The 14,073-nt window shown below is 39.6% G+C and overlaps 1 protein-coding gene across 1 annotated transcript in view; it reads left to right on the top strand.

Moving 5' to 3' along the window:
• The window catches only part of CEP350 (centrosomal protein 350), a 159,467-nt gene that overhangs the window by 109,288 nt on the left and 36,106 nt on the right, over positions 1-14,073 (top strand). Inside the window, exons 28-29 of the mRNA XM_062192943.1 lie at positions 6,325-6,524; positions 11,285-11,496. Coding sequence (XP_062048927.1) covers positions 6,325-6,524; positions 11,285-11,496 — 412 coding nt within the window. The remainder of the gene's footprint in view (positions 1-6,324; positions 6,525-11,284; positions 11,497-14,073) is intronic.

The following is a 14,073-nucleotide window of genomic DNA, read 5'->3' as shown; positions in this document are numbered from 1 at the left end:
GACTTTCAAATAAATAAATAAATCCTTAAATAAAAGAGAACAAAAAAGATGAACTGATTTGGTTTTAAGTAATTCATCAAAAAGTTAAGCAGATAAATCTTTCACTACATTGCTCTCTAAGCATATTTATGATATTGTTTAATTAGTATTGAAATCTTTATCATGAATCTGCTGAGCTTACAACATTAAGGCATTCCAAGGGAGGGCTTTTGATAGTCCATTAGAGAAGACAACACAATTAGAATTATTTCCAGGATTCGTGTTGTGGGTAAGCAGGTTAAGCTGGCACTTGGGAAGCTGGCATCCCATACCTAAGTGCTGGTTTGAATCCCAGCTGCTTCACTTCCGATTCAGCTACTTGCTAATGTGCCTGGGAAAGGAGCAAATGATGGCTCAGTGCTTGGGCTCCTGCCACCCATATCGAGGCCTAAATGGAGTTCTTGGCTCCTGGCTTCAGCCTGGCCTAAAACCTGGCTGTGGCTGCCTTTTAGAACATGAACCAGTGGATGGAAGATCTGGCTTTCTGTCACCCTGCCTTGCAAATGAATAAATAAATCTTTAAAAATTACTTTAAATAATTTGTTTGATATCATTGTGTTAAATTAATTTTCTTGTATAGGTTCTGGTCTAAGTGTATTAGCTGAGCAAAATCTGATATTTTGATATTGTGTTTTTGTTTTCTGCATTTCCTAGGTCAGAAATAACAGACTGTATTTGTTTACTTAAGTATATGTAAATTATGTGAACATTTAAAGTGATAAAATAGATTTTGTTACAGGAAACAAACACTGAACTTCATTTTCCTTTAGAGTCAGTACTATCTATATCCTCATTTATCTTCCTCAAAGACTCAAATGAGCCCACTTTAAATTTTAAAATACTGTGTAACATTTTAATGTATATCAGTAGAATAAAGGCATTATAGATCCAGAAGAAATTTTAAATTTTAAGTTCTTGTCTTATTTAATATCTCTAAGAATTGAAGTATTTTTGGAGTTAGATGCTTCATTTAACATTTAAATGGTTTTATTCTTTCAAATTACAGCATAATTTTATAATCTGTTGGAACACAATGCACACTAGCTCAATGGTGGAAAATAAAGTTCTCATTTGTGTCACAGGGTCTAGCAGTGTGTTGAGATATTATTTAAAAGTGGGAGTTACTTGCAGAATTTTTAAATATTGTAATGAGAAGGGCTCTTAGGAAGTCATGTAGTGTAGCCTCTTTTTTTACATGAGGAAGTTGAGGCCAGTAGAGGTTCCAAGGTTAAGTAACTTGTCTCAGTTTACACAGCAGAATAGCAGAGCTGGTACTAGAACCCTGCTTTCTGGACTTCGGCTCATTAAGATAAATTAAGTTACTTTATCTACTTTTTTTTTTTTTTTACACTTATTTGACAGGTAGAATTAGACAGAGAGAGAGAGAGACAGAATGGTCTTCCTTCCGTTGGTTCACTCCCCAAATGTCCACTACGGCCGGCACTGCCCCTGTCTGAAGCCAGGAACCAGGTGCTTCCTCCTGGTCTCCCATGTGGGTGCAGGGCCCAAGCACGTGGGCCATCCTCCACTGCCCTCCCGGGCCACAGCAGAGAGCTGGACTAGAAGAGGAGCAGCCGGGACTAGAACCAGGTGCCCATATGGGGTGCTGGCACTGCAGGCGGAGGATTAGCCAAGTGAGCCACGACACCGGCCCCTACTTTATCTACTTTCAACGTCATAGTTTTGTTTTAAGAATTATTTGTCAGGCTAATCCTCCGCCTAGCGGCACCGGCACACCAGGTTCTAGGCCCTGTCAGGGCACCGGATTCTGTCCCGGTTGCCCCTCTTCCAGGCCAGCTCTCTGCTATGGCGAGGGAGTGCAGTGGAGGATGGCCCAAGTCTTTGGGTCCTGCACCCCATGGGAGACCAGGAGAAGCACCTGGCTCCTGCCATCGGATCAGCGCGCCAGCCGTGGCAGCCATTGGATGGTGAACCAACGGCAAAAGGAAGACCTTTCTCTCTGTCTCTCTCTCTCACTGTCCACTCTGCCTGTCAAAAATAAAAAATAAAAAAAATAAAAAGAATTATTTGTCGTGGGGCTGGCATTGTGGCATAGTGGATTAAGCTGCCTCTTGTGACATTGGCATCCCATGTGAGCACTGGTTTGAGTCCAACCTGTGCCACTTCCAGCCCAGCTCCCTGCTCATGTGCCTGGGAAAGCTGCAGAGGATGGCCCAAGTGCTTGAGCACCTGCCACTCACACGGGAAGCTAGAAGGCAGTTCCCAGCTCCCTGCTTCAGCTTGGCCCAGCCATGGCTATTGCAGGCATTTGGGGAGTGAGCCAGTGTCTCTCCCATTCTCTCTGTCGCTTTGCCTTTCAAATAAGTAAATCAATCTAAATTTTTTAAAAAGTACTAGAAAACTAAAAACTACATTGATGACTTAAAGTTAATATTCAGTTGGAATTGATCCTTTTGTTTGTTTGTTTGACAGGTGGAGTTAGATAGTGAAAGAGAGAGACAGAGAGAAAGGTCTTCCTTCCGTTGGTTCACCCCCAAATGGCCGCTATGGCCAGCACGCTGCGCCAATCCGAAGCCAGGAGCCAGGTGCTTGCTCTTGGTCTCCCATGCGGGTGCAGGGCCCAAGCACTTGGGCCACCCTCCACTGCCTTCCCGGGCCACAGCAGAGAGCTGGACTGGAAGAGGAGCAACCAGGACAGAACCCGGCGCCCCAACTGGGACTAGAACCCGGGGTGCCGGTGCCGCAGGCGGAGGATTAGCCTAGTGAGCCGCGGTGCCGGTCAAGGAATTGATCCTTCTAAATTGTATTTGTCAAAACCAGAGAAGTGCTGGAGTTGAACAGCATTACAGCACAAGTTGGAGAATAAGAATGTGACTTTAAAAGCAAATGAATTTCTCATGTATTCCCTAGGTTCAAACATAAGAACATAATACTTTCCATACTAGATCTACTACTGTGTGTCTAATCCTAATACTACCATCAGAAAGATTGATAGGGGGATGCTTTGACATTGACCATAGAATATTAGTAGCATCTTCTATAGATAGTCATTTGTGTCTCCATAATTCATAAATTTTATTTATTTGTTACCTGTGCAGCATCTTATATTGTTACTTCTAATGTGAATTACTGGTGTTTTATCTCTACTTTATTCTGCTTTTAAAGGGTACTTTAGTTCTAGAATATATACATTTTGTGTGTATGTATGTATTTATTTGAAAGGCAGAGTTACAGAGAGGCAGAGAGAGAGAGGTCTTCCATCTGATGATTCACTCCCCCAAATGGCTGCAGTGGCCAGAGCTGGGCTGATCTGAAGCCAGGAGCCAGGACCTTCTTCCGGGTCTCCCATATAGGTCGCAGGGGCCCAAACTGGGGCCATCTTCCACTGCTTTCCTAGCTGCGTTAGCAAGGAGTTGGATTGGAAGTGGAGCAGCCAGGACTCGCACTGGAGCCCATATGCAATGCTGGCACTGCAGGCAGCCACAATGCCAGATCCTAGCATATATTTATGTTTAATAAGGAATATGTGTTTTGGGGAAGAGTTCTAACTTTCAGTTAAACTTTTCTGATGTTCTTTCTAAAGCTATTTTATTTTCATTTTCTATTAGCTGCTTATTTTGTTCATCATTTCTACACTAGAGCTTTTGAATATGCTTAATTTTTGTAAATAAATGTCAATCCTTGTTCTAATAGAAAATTATTGTTCTGTATTGGGCTGGCCAAAAAATTTAAACAATATTTTCACAGTATATTTCACATGTTCCAATATCATTTTACTTTTTGTACTAGGTCATGCATGCATTTAGCAGTCACATACCTAAGAGGGTGGGTAATATTTGAATGCTATAAATAGATTCCTGAGCCTTTTCTAAGTAAATTTGTTTTTGTATAATATTTTGATAATTGACATCAAAATGAGTTTTTTGTACATTCTTAAAGAATGGCAAGGAGAATTACAGTGTCTCACTGAAATTTGGCAACAGATTTTTCCTTGAACCTCAGTGCAGAAAATCAAGGGAATCCAGATATTAACGTGTGTGTCTGTGTCTGTAAGTGGAGGGGAGATAAAATGCTGTGGTGTCAGAGTAGTCTGTTATCCAGAGATATGAGTATCAGGATTGCATAGACTTCTTAAAACCTAAATGAGTGGCTGGATTCATACCTGGATTTTCTCACTTCTGTGACATACTGCTGTCGCCTTGCCCTTCCAAGGCAATACATGTTGCCTTGTTCTGTAGGTTATTGTTGTGTGCATGTCAACAGAAGCATGCTCTGTCAAAGAGAATTCACCTTTCCCCACAACTGGCAGGCTTACCTTTGTATATTTTTATGTACAAAGATTATTTACTGTTACAAAGAAAAATTGCATTTTTTCTTTTATAACTTTAATATATGGGATTTTTTCTTATCTTTAACCTTATGATTGAACTGTCCATAGCATTTTTTTAACTGACAGTATTTATTGAAACTAGCTCACTTTATTCTTAACTGTAAATCCTGATATGTTATAGAATGGGTATTATATTTCAATAGTATCATTTAGGTAGGGAAACTTTGTGAGATTTAAAGCAAGATACCTCCAAGTAAGTCCTGATAATAGCAAGGTTTATGTTGTAAAAGTTAGCAAGACGTTTTCCTGTAAGTGAATTTTCTAAATTATGTTATTTTCAAGTTAGACTTTGGTGGTAAGGTTAAGACTGCAATTTTAACACTTTATGGAATTTCAAGATTAAAATACACAATAAGGTACAGATAAAAATCAGTTGCTCAGGATTGCATATGTGTGCTAATATACTAGATTCATGGCTGTAATTGTTGTACTGTATGTTAAAGCTGATTTGAAAACTCATTGAGCCTCCACAGTGTACTCCTTATTACTTTACTCACAAACAAGTAAATTTAACTAGAAATACAGATCATAGCTAAGCTGCACTTGAGGAGAAAGGCATGTTTATTTGGAAATTGTGGGTAAGATCTATAAAAGTACATTTTTATGTCATATGGAATGAAACACGTGCTTTAATTGAGCAACTTGTAATGTTTTTCAGGAAGCGTATTAAAAGTTCTTCACTCAGCTCTGTGCTTTCCCTTTCTCATTCTTCCCGCCTCCTGATCTCTGGGTTTAAAATCTTCCTCCTTATTTTGTAGACACTGCTCTCCTGTTCACTACTTCTTCTCTGTCTTTACGTCTCACCACTGGGCCTCTCTCAGTGTCTGTTTTCCCAACCTCCATCCCAAATTCCAGCTGTATATCTACAACCAGTTGGTCAGGTAACTTTGCACCTTTTTCAGTGCACTCTTTGATAGAGCATGCTCTGTTCTTTTTGTTTGTTTTGTTTGCCTTCTTTTCCTCTCTCTCTCTCTCTTTTTTTAACAGCCTGGAGGCCTGTTGTCAAGTGTCACATAGATTTTACCCTTTTTTTTTTTTTTCACATTAATTTGACATGATGACTGTTCAAGAAGTTGAATGACAGTTCTTCTTGTGCTTTTTATTAAGCGTTTGTTGGATGTGGGAATGCATTTTTGTTGGTTAGCTACCTAGCACCAGTATTATGAGCAGTCCACCTTTTATTTAGCTGTGGCATCTATATTTGAAGGAAGCTTATTCTCAAACTCTAAACTAATCACGTAATTTCCCTGAATCAGTTATTTCTCTCAACTCGTTGAGCCTAAGATCAGGTCAAATTGAGAAATCTGAGGGATTTGATGCATCCTTCTACTCAAGTCAATAAATGATGTATGTTTATGTGCACAAGGTGTTTAGTAATCAGTGTTCTATAAAGGAAGATCTGGGCATCTCTTAGGTGATGGGAACCAAACTCACTAACCTGGAGCCAAGCCAGACAGAATTTGAAAATAAAAGTAAAAAAGGGACATGAACATGTTTTTTTGTTTGCTTGCTTGTTTGGGGGCTTTGGAGTTTGTTATTTTTCGGTTTTGGTCTTTGTTGTCTTGAGTTTTGTGTGTTTTCTGGTCTGAGACTTCAGAATAAATTTCTTTTGTTATGAAAAACAATCGCCTATGATAAATGAGTATATAAATTATTAACAGTTATGATTATCAAAATATTCTGAAGTTTTCTCTAAATTTAGTACTATTTTTTCTTGGCAAATTTACAAGCCATTAAAAGTAAAGTGTAGATTGTCTCATTTTCTGAAGAAATTGACTCCTCAAAGCTTCTCTAGTTTCAAACTTTTTCCAGAGAGAGGCAATGTGAGCGTTCTGCTTTTGCACAGCTTATTGATAAGGAAGTGAGTGATAGGGTTCGGAGTGATCTCTCCCAATAGATGGGCTCCCTCACTGCCCTTCATCGTGTGGCCACAGGTTTCTGACCAAGCGAGAGCAGCAGCTCATGCAGCGGCGGCAGCACGCCGAGGAGCTCCTGGAGTGGAAGCGGCGTTTAGACGCTGAAGAGGCAGAAATCCGTCAAATGGAGAAACAAGCTTTGGCGGCCTGGGACAAAGAATTAATAAAACCCAGAACTCCTAAGAAAGAGCTGGAGGGCCAGCGAACAGAACAGAAAGGTAATGAATACTAACGCTTCAGACTGCAAGCTGAAGCCTAACATAGTCATTACTTTTAAAATGCAAATGATTAAGGATGGAGAATACAATGCAACTACGGAGGCCGTGGAACTTCGGAAGGTGAGAGATACTGTGCATCACTTTATGCCAGTACAGTTCTCAGAACCTGGAGTAAATGAGTACATTCTTCTAAAAAATAATACTTAGCCAAACCGTCGTTGGCAAAAAAGGGAGCTGTTGTGGTCCTCTGCCTGCTAAAGCAGTTGTACCCACAGTAGTTGATCATGTTTCTATAGAGACCTCTTCTGGCTTCATCGCTATATTAGACATTCAGGTGGGGTGGGAGTTGGAATCGTTACTTTTCCATACAGTGGAAAAACAGGTACTTCTCAACTTGTTTTATGAGGTTACTCTATAACTCTGCTATTAAATCTAGAATAGTGCAAAAAAGAAGTTGAATCATATCTATCATCAATAAAATATTAGCACACCAATCCAGCTATACTCATGTGCAAATCTAATATTTCATAGCCAAGTGGGGTTTAACATTTATTAAAAAATTGATAATGCAGTGAGTTAGCTTAAATTTATTAAAGGAGAAAGATTACGTGTCAGTGGATTCAGAAAAGGCATTTGATGAAATTTAAAAAGGATATGTGATAACAGAAATAAACCTCAGATTAAAGTAGTCAAAGAAAGGAACTTTCTTTACTCAATAAATATTATATATTAATAAGAAAAACCTAACCTAAAGCAAACCATGCTTAATGATGAAACATAAACAACTTTCTTTTTTAATTTGAAAATAAGGGAAAGATGCTTACGTCTTCATTTAAATATTGTGTGGAAGTTCTAGATAGTTTATTACAGCTAGTAAAAGAATTAAAGCTATAAGGAGTGAGAGGAAAAAGCAAAGTTCTCCAAATTTACACTTGGCAAAGTTATTATGTACATAGAAAATTCAGAATTTACATATAATTATTAGAAATAATAAGAGTGAGTTTAGCAGGGTTGCTAGTTAGAAAGTCCATAAACAAAACTCAATTTATATATGTCTGTAGAGCAGCAAAAATTATTTTAAAAAAACAAATTTTAAAAAATATGAAGTGCCTAGCACTTTCACAAAAAGTACCAAAGGTCTTTATGGAGGAAAATTGAGAATTTTATTGAAAAAATTGAAGAAAGCTGGCCGGCGCCATGGCTCAACAGGCTAATCCTTCGCCTTGCGGCGCCGGCACACTGGGTTCTAGTCCTGGTTGGGGCACCGGATTCTATCCCGGTTGCTCCTCTTCCAGGCCAGCTCTCTGCTATGGCCCAGGAAGGCAGTGGAGGATGGCCCAAGTGCTTGGGCCCTGCACCCCATGGGAGACCAGGAGAAGCACCTGGCTCCTGCCATCGGATCAGCGCGCCGGCCGAGGCAGCCATTGGAGGGTGAACCAACAGCAAAAGGAAGACCTTTCTCTCTGTCTCTCTCTCTCACTGTCCACTCTGTAAAAAAAAAAAAAAAAGAAAAAATTGAAGAAAGCCAAAATCAGTGGAACATTATTATATTATGTATTCACAGATAGATTCACTGTCATAGGATATTCTCCTTGAATTGATCCATAGATTGAAGACACTTTAAGTCAGATACCCAGCAGAGTTTATCTGTAGGACTTGACAAGCTCATTTAAAAATGTGTGAGAAATGGCAAAGGACCAAAGCAAAGACATTTTTAAGAATAACCACAAAATACAAGCAAGCAAGACTTCTAAAGATGTAGTAATTAAAACAACAACATGCTATCTGTACAGAGATAGATAAATAGACCGTGAAGAAGCCCAGAAGATGATCTTTGCCTTTGTGGAAAGCTGACTTAAATGTGACACAGGGGACTTTGCAGACCAGTGGAGAAAGGAGGGACTATCCATTAACTGTTAGCAGGACGAAGCAGTGAATTCAGGTCTCTACCTGACAATATGAAATAATTGTTCACTGATCATATCAGGTAATTAGCATTTCCATTTCTTTGTCTTTTCTTCGAATTCTTATTTTTAAACATTGTTTTATTTTTAATTGACACATAAAAATGGTACATTTTTATGGAATACCATGTAATAATTTTGTACATGTATACATTGCATAATGTCTAATCAGGGTAAACATACCTCCTTCCCCAAACATTTAACATCTTTATGGTGAAAATCCTTTTTTCTAGTTTTCTTTTAAAGAAAAACATGCAATATATTGTCATTATCTATGGTCCCCTTACTGTATATTTTTGAGGTTTTTTTTTTTGGTGGTGGTTTTCTTTTCTATTTTTTTATTTTTATTTTTTTAAATTTTTTCTCCCCTAAAGAAATATTTCGTTTAAGGAATACAAACTTCATGCATTTCATTAGTACAACTTCAGGAATATAGTGATTCTTACCACCATATCTGCCCTCTCATCCACTTTTCCACCCCTCTTCTTCCTCCCTCTCCCATCCCGAGTCCCATTCTCCATTAAGATCTATTTTTGATGAACATTATACACAGAAGACCAACTCTGTATTAAGAGTTCAGCAGTTTGCATGAACAAAACCAACAACAATAACAAAAACTGTTCTTCAAGGGTTGTTCAAAGTCATTGCATCTTGAAGTTAATTTCACTTTTTTTTTTTTTAAAGAAGCACAATTAACTTTAAAGAAGCACCCAAGCTCAGACATAATTATAATTCTTTGAGGACAGAGGTCCTGCATGGGAAGTTAGTGCACAGTGATTCTTGTTGTTAATTTAACAGTTAACATTCTTATATATGATGTCAGTGATCACCCGAGGCTCTTGACATGAGCTGCCTAGGCTATGGAAGCCTTTTGAGTCCAGAAACTCCATCAGTATTTAGACAAGGCCATACACAAACTGGAAGTTCTCTCTTCCCTTCAGAGAAAAGTACCTACTTATTTGACCACTTCTTTCCACTGGGCTCTCACCCACTGAGGTCTTTCATTTTTTGCCACATTTTTTTCCATAGTGCTTTGGCTTTCCATGCCTGAAATGCTCTTGAGGGCTTTTCAGCCAGACCAGAATGCCTTTAGGGCTGATTCTGAGGTCAAAATGCTATTTGTAGTGATTGTCAGTCTATGAGTCTGCTTTATGGATTGCTTCCCATGTTGGAGCATTCATTCTTTTTTTTTTTTTTTTTTTTTGACAGGCAGAGTGGATAGTGAGAGAGAGAGACAGAGAGAAAGGTCTTCCTTTTTGCCGTTGGTTCACCCTCCAATGGCTGCTGCGGCCAGCACATTTCGCTGATCCGAAGCCAGGAGCCAGGTGCTTCTCCTGGTCTCCCATGCGGGTGCAGGGCCCAAGGACTTGGGCCATCCTCCACTGCCTTCCTGGGCCATAGCAGAGAGCTGGCCTGGAAGAGGAGCAACCGGGATAGAATCCGGCGCCCCAACTGGGACTAGAACCCAGTGTGCCGGCGCCACAAGGCGGAGGATTAGCCTGTTAAGCCACGGTGCCAGCCTACATTCATTCATTTTTAATTCTATTATTATTACCAGACACTTATTCATATCTATATGGTCACTTTAACACTTAATCCTATCCATATGATCACATAAACACTTAGGATAGTATTTTTACTATCTAGCCTAAGGTGATTTGGGGTCCCATGGCAAATTTTTAAAGTGTACCCTTAGAAGTAAGTCCATAGGAATGTATGCAGAACTATATATCTTTACAGTTATAGTCTTCATACACTTCATAAATACAACTTTAGGAACATGGTGATTCTTCCCACAGTGCCTGCCCTCCCACTCTACTCTCACCCCTCTATGTCTTCTCTTATTCCCACTCTAACTTTTTTACTGAGATCTATTTTCTATTGACTTTATATGCATATGTTTAACTCTTTGTTAAGTAAGGAGTTCAACAGATAGTATATATTAAAAAAAAACAAAACCTGTTCCTCAACAGTCAAGACAAGGGCTGTTCAAGTTATTGCTTCTCAAAGTGCCAATTTCACTTCTACAGATTTCCTTTTAGGTGCTCTATTAGTTATCGCAGGTCAGGGAGAATTATGGTATTTGTCACTTTGGGACTGGCTTATTTCACTAAATAAAATGTTTTCCAGATTCATCCATTTTGTTGTAAATAACCAGATTTCATATTATTTTTTACCATTGTGTAATATTCCATAGTGTACATATCCCATAATTTCTTTATCCAGTCTTCAGTTGACAGGCATTTGGGTTGATTCCATGTTTTAGCTATTGTGAATTGAACTGCAGTCAATATTGGGGTGCAGATAGCTCTTTAATATGCTGATTACATTTCCATTGGCTAAATTCCCAGGAGTGGGATGGCTGGGTCATATGGTAGGTCTGTATCCAGGTTTCTGAGGTATCTCCATACTGTCTTCCATAGTGGCTTTACCAATTTACATTCTCACCAACAGTGGATTAGGGAACCTTTTACTCCACATCCTCACCAGCATTTGTTATTTGTTGATTTCTGTATGAAGGCCATTCTAACTGGCGTGAGGTGAAACCTCATTGTGGTTTCTCTGACTGTTAGTGATCCTGAGCATTTTTTCATGTCTCTTTTGGCCATTTGAATTTCCTCTTTTGAAAAATATCTGTTTAAGTCCTTTGCCCATTTCTTCACTGGGTTGTTTGTTTTATGTCTAAATGTCTAAATGCAACTAGTGATATTATGCTAGAAACAAATATAAAGTGTCAAAATTTAACTTTCCCATTGTCCAAATTGTGTATTTTTTGTTTTAATTCTCTCTTTCTAGATTTAGTGAGTGAAGAGGAATCTCCAGTACCTTTGTACTCTCACCAAAACAGTGAAAGCTCTATTCCGGAAGAACTAGGCAGTCCTGCTGCTGACTACATCCCATCCGAGTCTACAGCGCAGGAGCAGCCAGGGAGTCCGGATCCTAGTGTACTTACTGAGGAAATGGTGTTTTCACAGGAACTGGAGTCTTCTACCTCTCCTAGTAAACATGTAAGTTAATATATATTTTGATATATGAAAGCATCTTTAGAAAAAAAATAAAGGTATATTATTGTGATTCTTTTTTTTTTTTGAGACTTATTTCTTTGAAAGGCAGAGTTACTGATGGAGGGAGGGAGAGACAGAGAGAGACAGATCTGCCATCCTCTGGTTCAGTTCCTAAATTGCCACAATGGCTGGGACTGGGCCAGGCCAAAGCCAGGCGCTAGGAGCTTCTTTCAGGTCTCCCACATGGGTGCAGATGCCCAAGCATGTGGGCCATCTTCTGTGCTTTCCCAGGTACGTTAGCAGGGAGCTGTATCGGCAGTGGAGCAGCTAGGACTGGAACCAGTGCCCATATGGGATGCTGGCATTGCAGGGGGTGACTTTACAACCTATGCCACAGTGCAGCCCTGATGTATTTTCTTGTGAGAAAAAAACAATTTTTTTTGACAGAGTTTTAGACAGTGAGAGAGACAGAGAGAAAGGTCTTCCTTCTGTTGGTTTACTCCACAAATGGCCGCCACGGCTTGCACTGCGCTGATCCGGAGCCAGGAGCCAGGTGCCTCTTCCCGGTCTCCTGAAAAAAACAATTTTTAGCACTCAGATTGTAGCTATCCTGGATGTCAATAATGACACCAGGTAGAATCTAATCAATTTATATGAAATAATAAATAATAACATTGTGTCAAAATGCAGTTTGGTTGTAAATTCCTGGAAGGCAGGAATTATGTTACAAGTAAATTATCGCTCCAATAAGCCTGTTAAATAAGAAGTCACGGCATGGTAATTAAATCAGAAGCTAAGAACACAGAGCACACTGTTTCCAAGTATGTGCAGCAGGACCCTGCCATACAGCATTTTCAACATAATGTAGAAGAGGCTGCTGACTCAGCAAGAAAGTTTCCCTCCCAAACGTTCCGGTGTTTGGTTTTTCCAGAGGGCACGTGCAGTTAATTCTTCGCATTCCCCTTGAAAATGAAGACTCCAGCACGGGGCGGTCTGCTCTGACCTGAGCCGGCTGTTTTCTGAAGGCAGAGAGCTTTTAATAATGTCTGGGTTCACTAAGTACTTAGTGCTGTTGTGTGAGTTCCTTAATATACTGTACAAAATCAAGTTTAAAGCAACAGTTAAGTTTGTATCTTGAGTTAAACTTGAAAAGCTGGGGTTTTTTTTTTTTCCTATGAAGTAGAGAATGAAGGAAAATTCAGAAAGTCTTTTTATAATGATTTTAATGACCATTATTCTAATTTAGAATTGACCATTTCAGACCTGCCTGAAAGAGATGAAAGTATTACTTTGATTCTGCTGTGTGTTACAAAGCCGTTATTAACTAAATTTTGTAAAGGCACTCTGGTGTGATTTAAGTTCTTAATTATTTCTTTTAAATAACAAACATAGATTTCAAACAGGACTTGCATTTTTCTCACAAAGTAGCTTTACTTAAAGACTTCATAATTCCTGTTACTCAGTATTAAGAGACTTGATAGCATATAATTTTGTAAATGCCAATAAAGCTGTATTCATATATTTATAAATCTATAGGAATCAATTAAATATATATCATATATTTCAAGTATGGGAGATAGTCAAAGCTGTTATTAAAGGAATAACTTGGGCTGAAGTTGTGGCATAGTGGGTTAAGCAGGCACCTGTACCACTAGCATCCCATATTGGCACCAGTTCAAGTCCCGGCTGTTGGGTCCCTGTTAGCTATGTGGGAAACCTGAAAGAAGCTCCTGGCTCCTTGCTCTGGCCTGGCCCAACCCTGTCCATTGAGCCATCTGAGAGGTGAACTAAAGAATGGAGGAGTCTGTCTCTCTCTTGCTGTCTCTCTCTCTCTCTCTTTCTCTAACTCTGGCTTTCAAATAAATGTTTTAAAAAAGAAAATATATCAAGGAAATGAAAACACATGTCTCTGAAAGTGTTCTCTTGGTAAACACTAGTATTTATGAAGTGCTTACTTAGCAAGTGCCAGGTAGTATGCTAAAGTAGTTTACATAGATTACCCCATTAATCCTTGCAGCAGTCCTATAAAGTAGATACTGTTCTCATGCCTACTGTAAAGGTTAGCAGGTTAACAAACTTGCCCCAAATTAAAGGGATAGGAAGTGATGGTAGCAAGGAATCAAATCAGGCATTCTCACTTCTGCTTGATGTCAGAGTGAAAAATTTTGTCTGTTGTAACAATCTCTTGTGAGCAGTCGTCTTACACTGTTACCCACCCCTTCCGTAAAAGAAGTACATTAAAGTAAAAGAATAAGGGAAGGGGGTGGGAAATATCACTGACATAATAGCTACTACTCGGGGCCAGCGCTGTGGCGCAGCAGGTTAAAGCCCTGGCCTGAAGCACCGGCATCCCATATGGGCACTGGTTCTAGTCCTGGCTGCTCTGCTTCCGATCCAGCTCTCTGCTATGGCCTGGGAAAGCAATAGAAGATGGCCCAAGTGCTTGGGCCCTGCACCCACATAGGAGACCCGGAGGAAGCTCCTGGCTCCTGGCTTTGGATTGGCATAGCTTCGGCTGTTGGCAGCCATCTGGGGAGTGAACCAGCGGATGGAAGACCTCTATCTCTGTCTCTGCCATTC

This window comes from Lepus europaeus, chromosome 5, assembly GCF_033115175.1.
Source record: "Lepus europaeus isolate LE1 chromosome 5, mLepTim1.pri, whole genome shotgun sequence".
NCBI lineage: Eukaryota > Metazoa > Chordata > Mammalia > Lagomorpha > Leporidae > Lepus > Lepus europaeus.
This window is presented reverse-complemented; position numbering and strand designations above follow the sequence as displayed.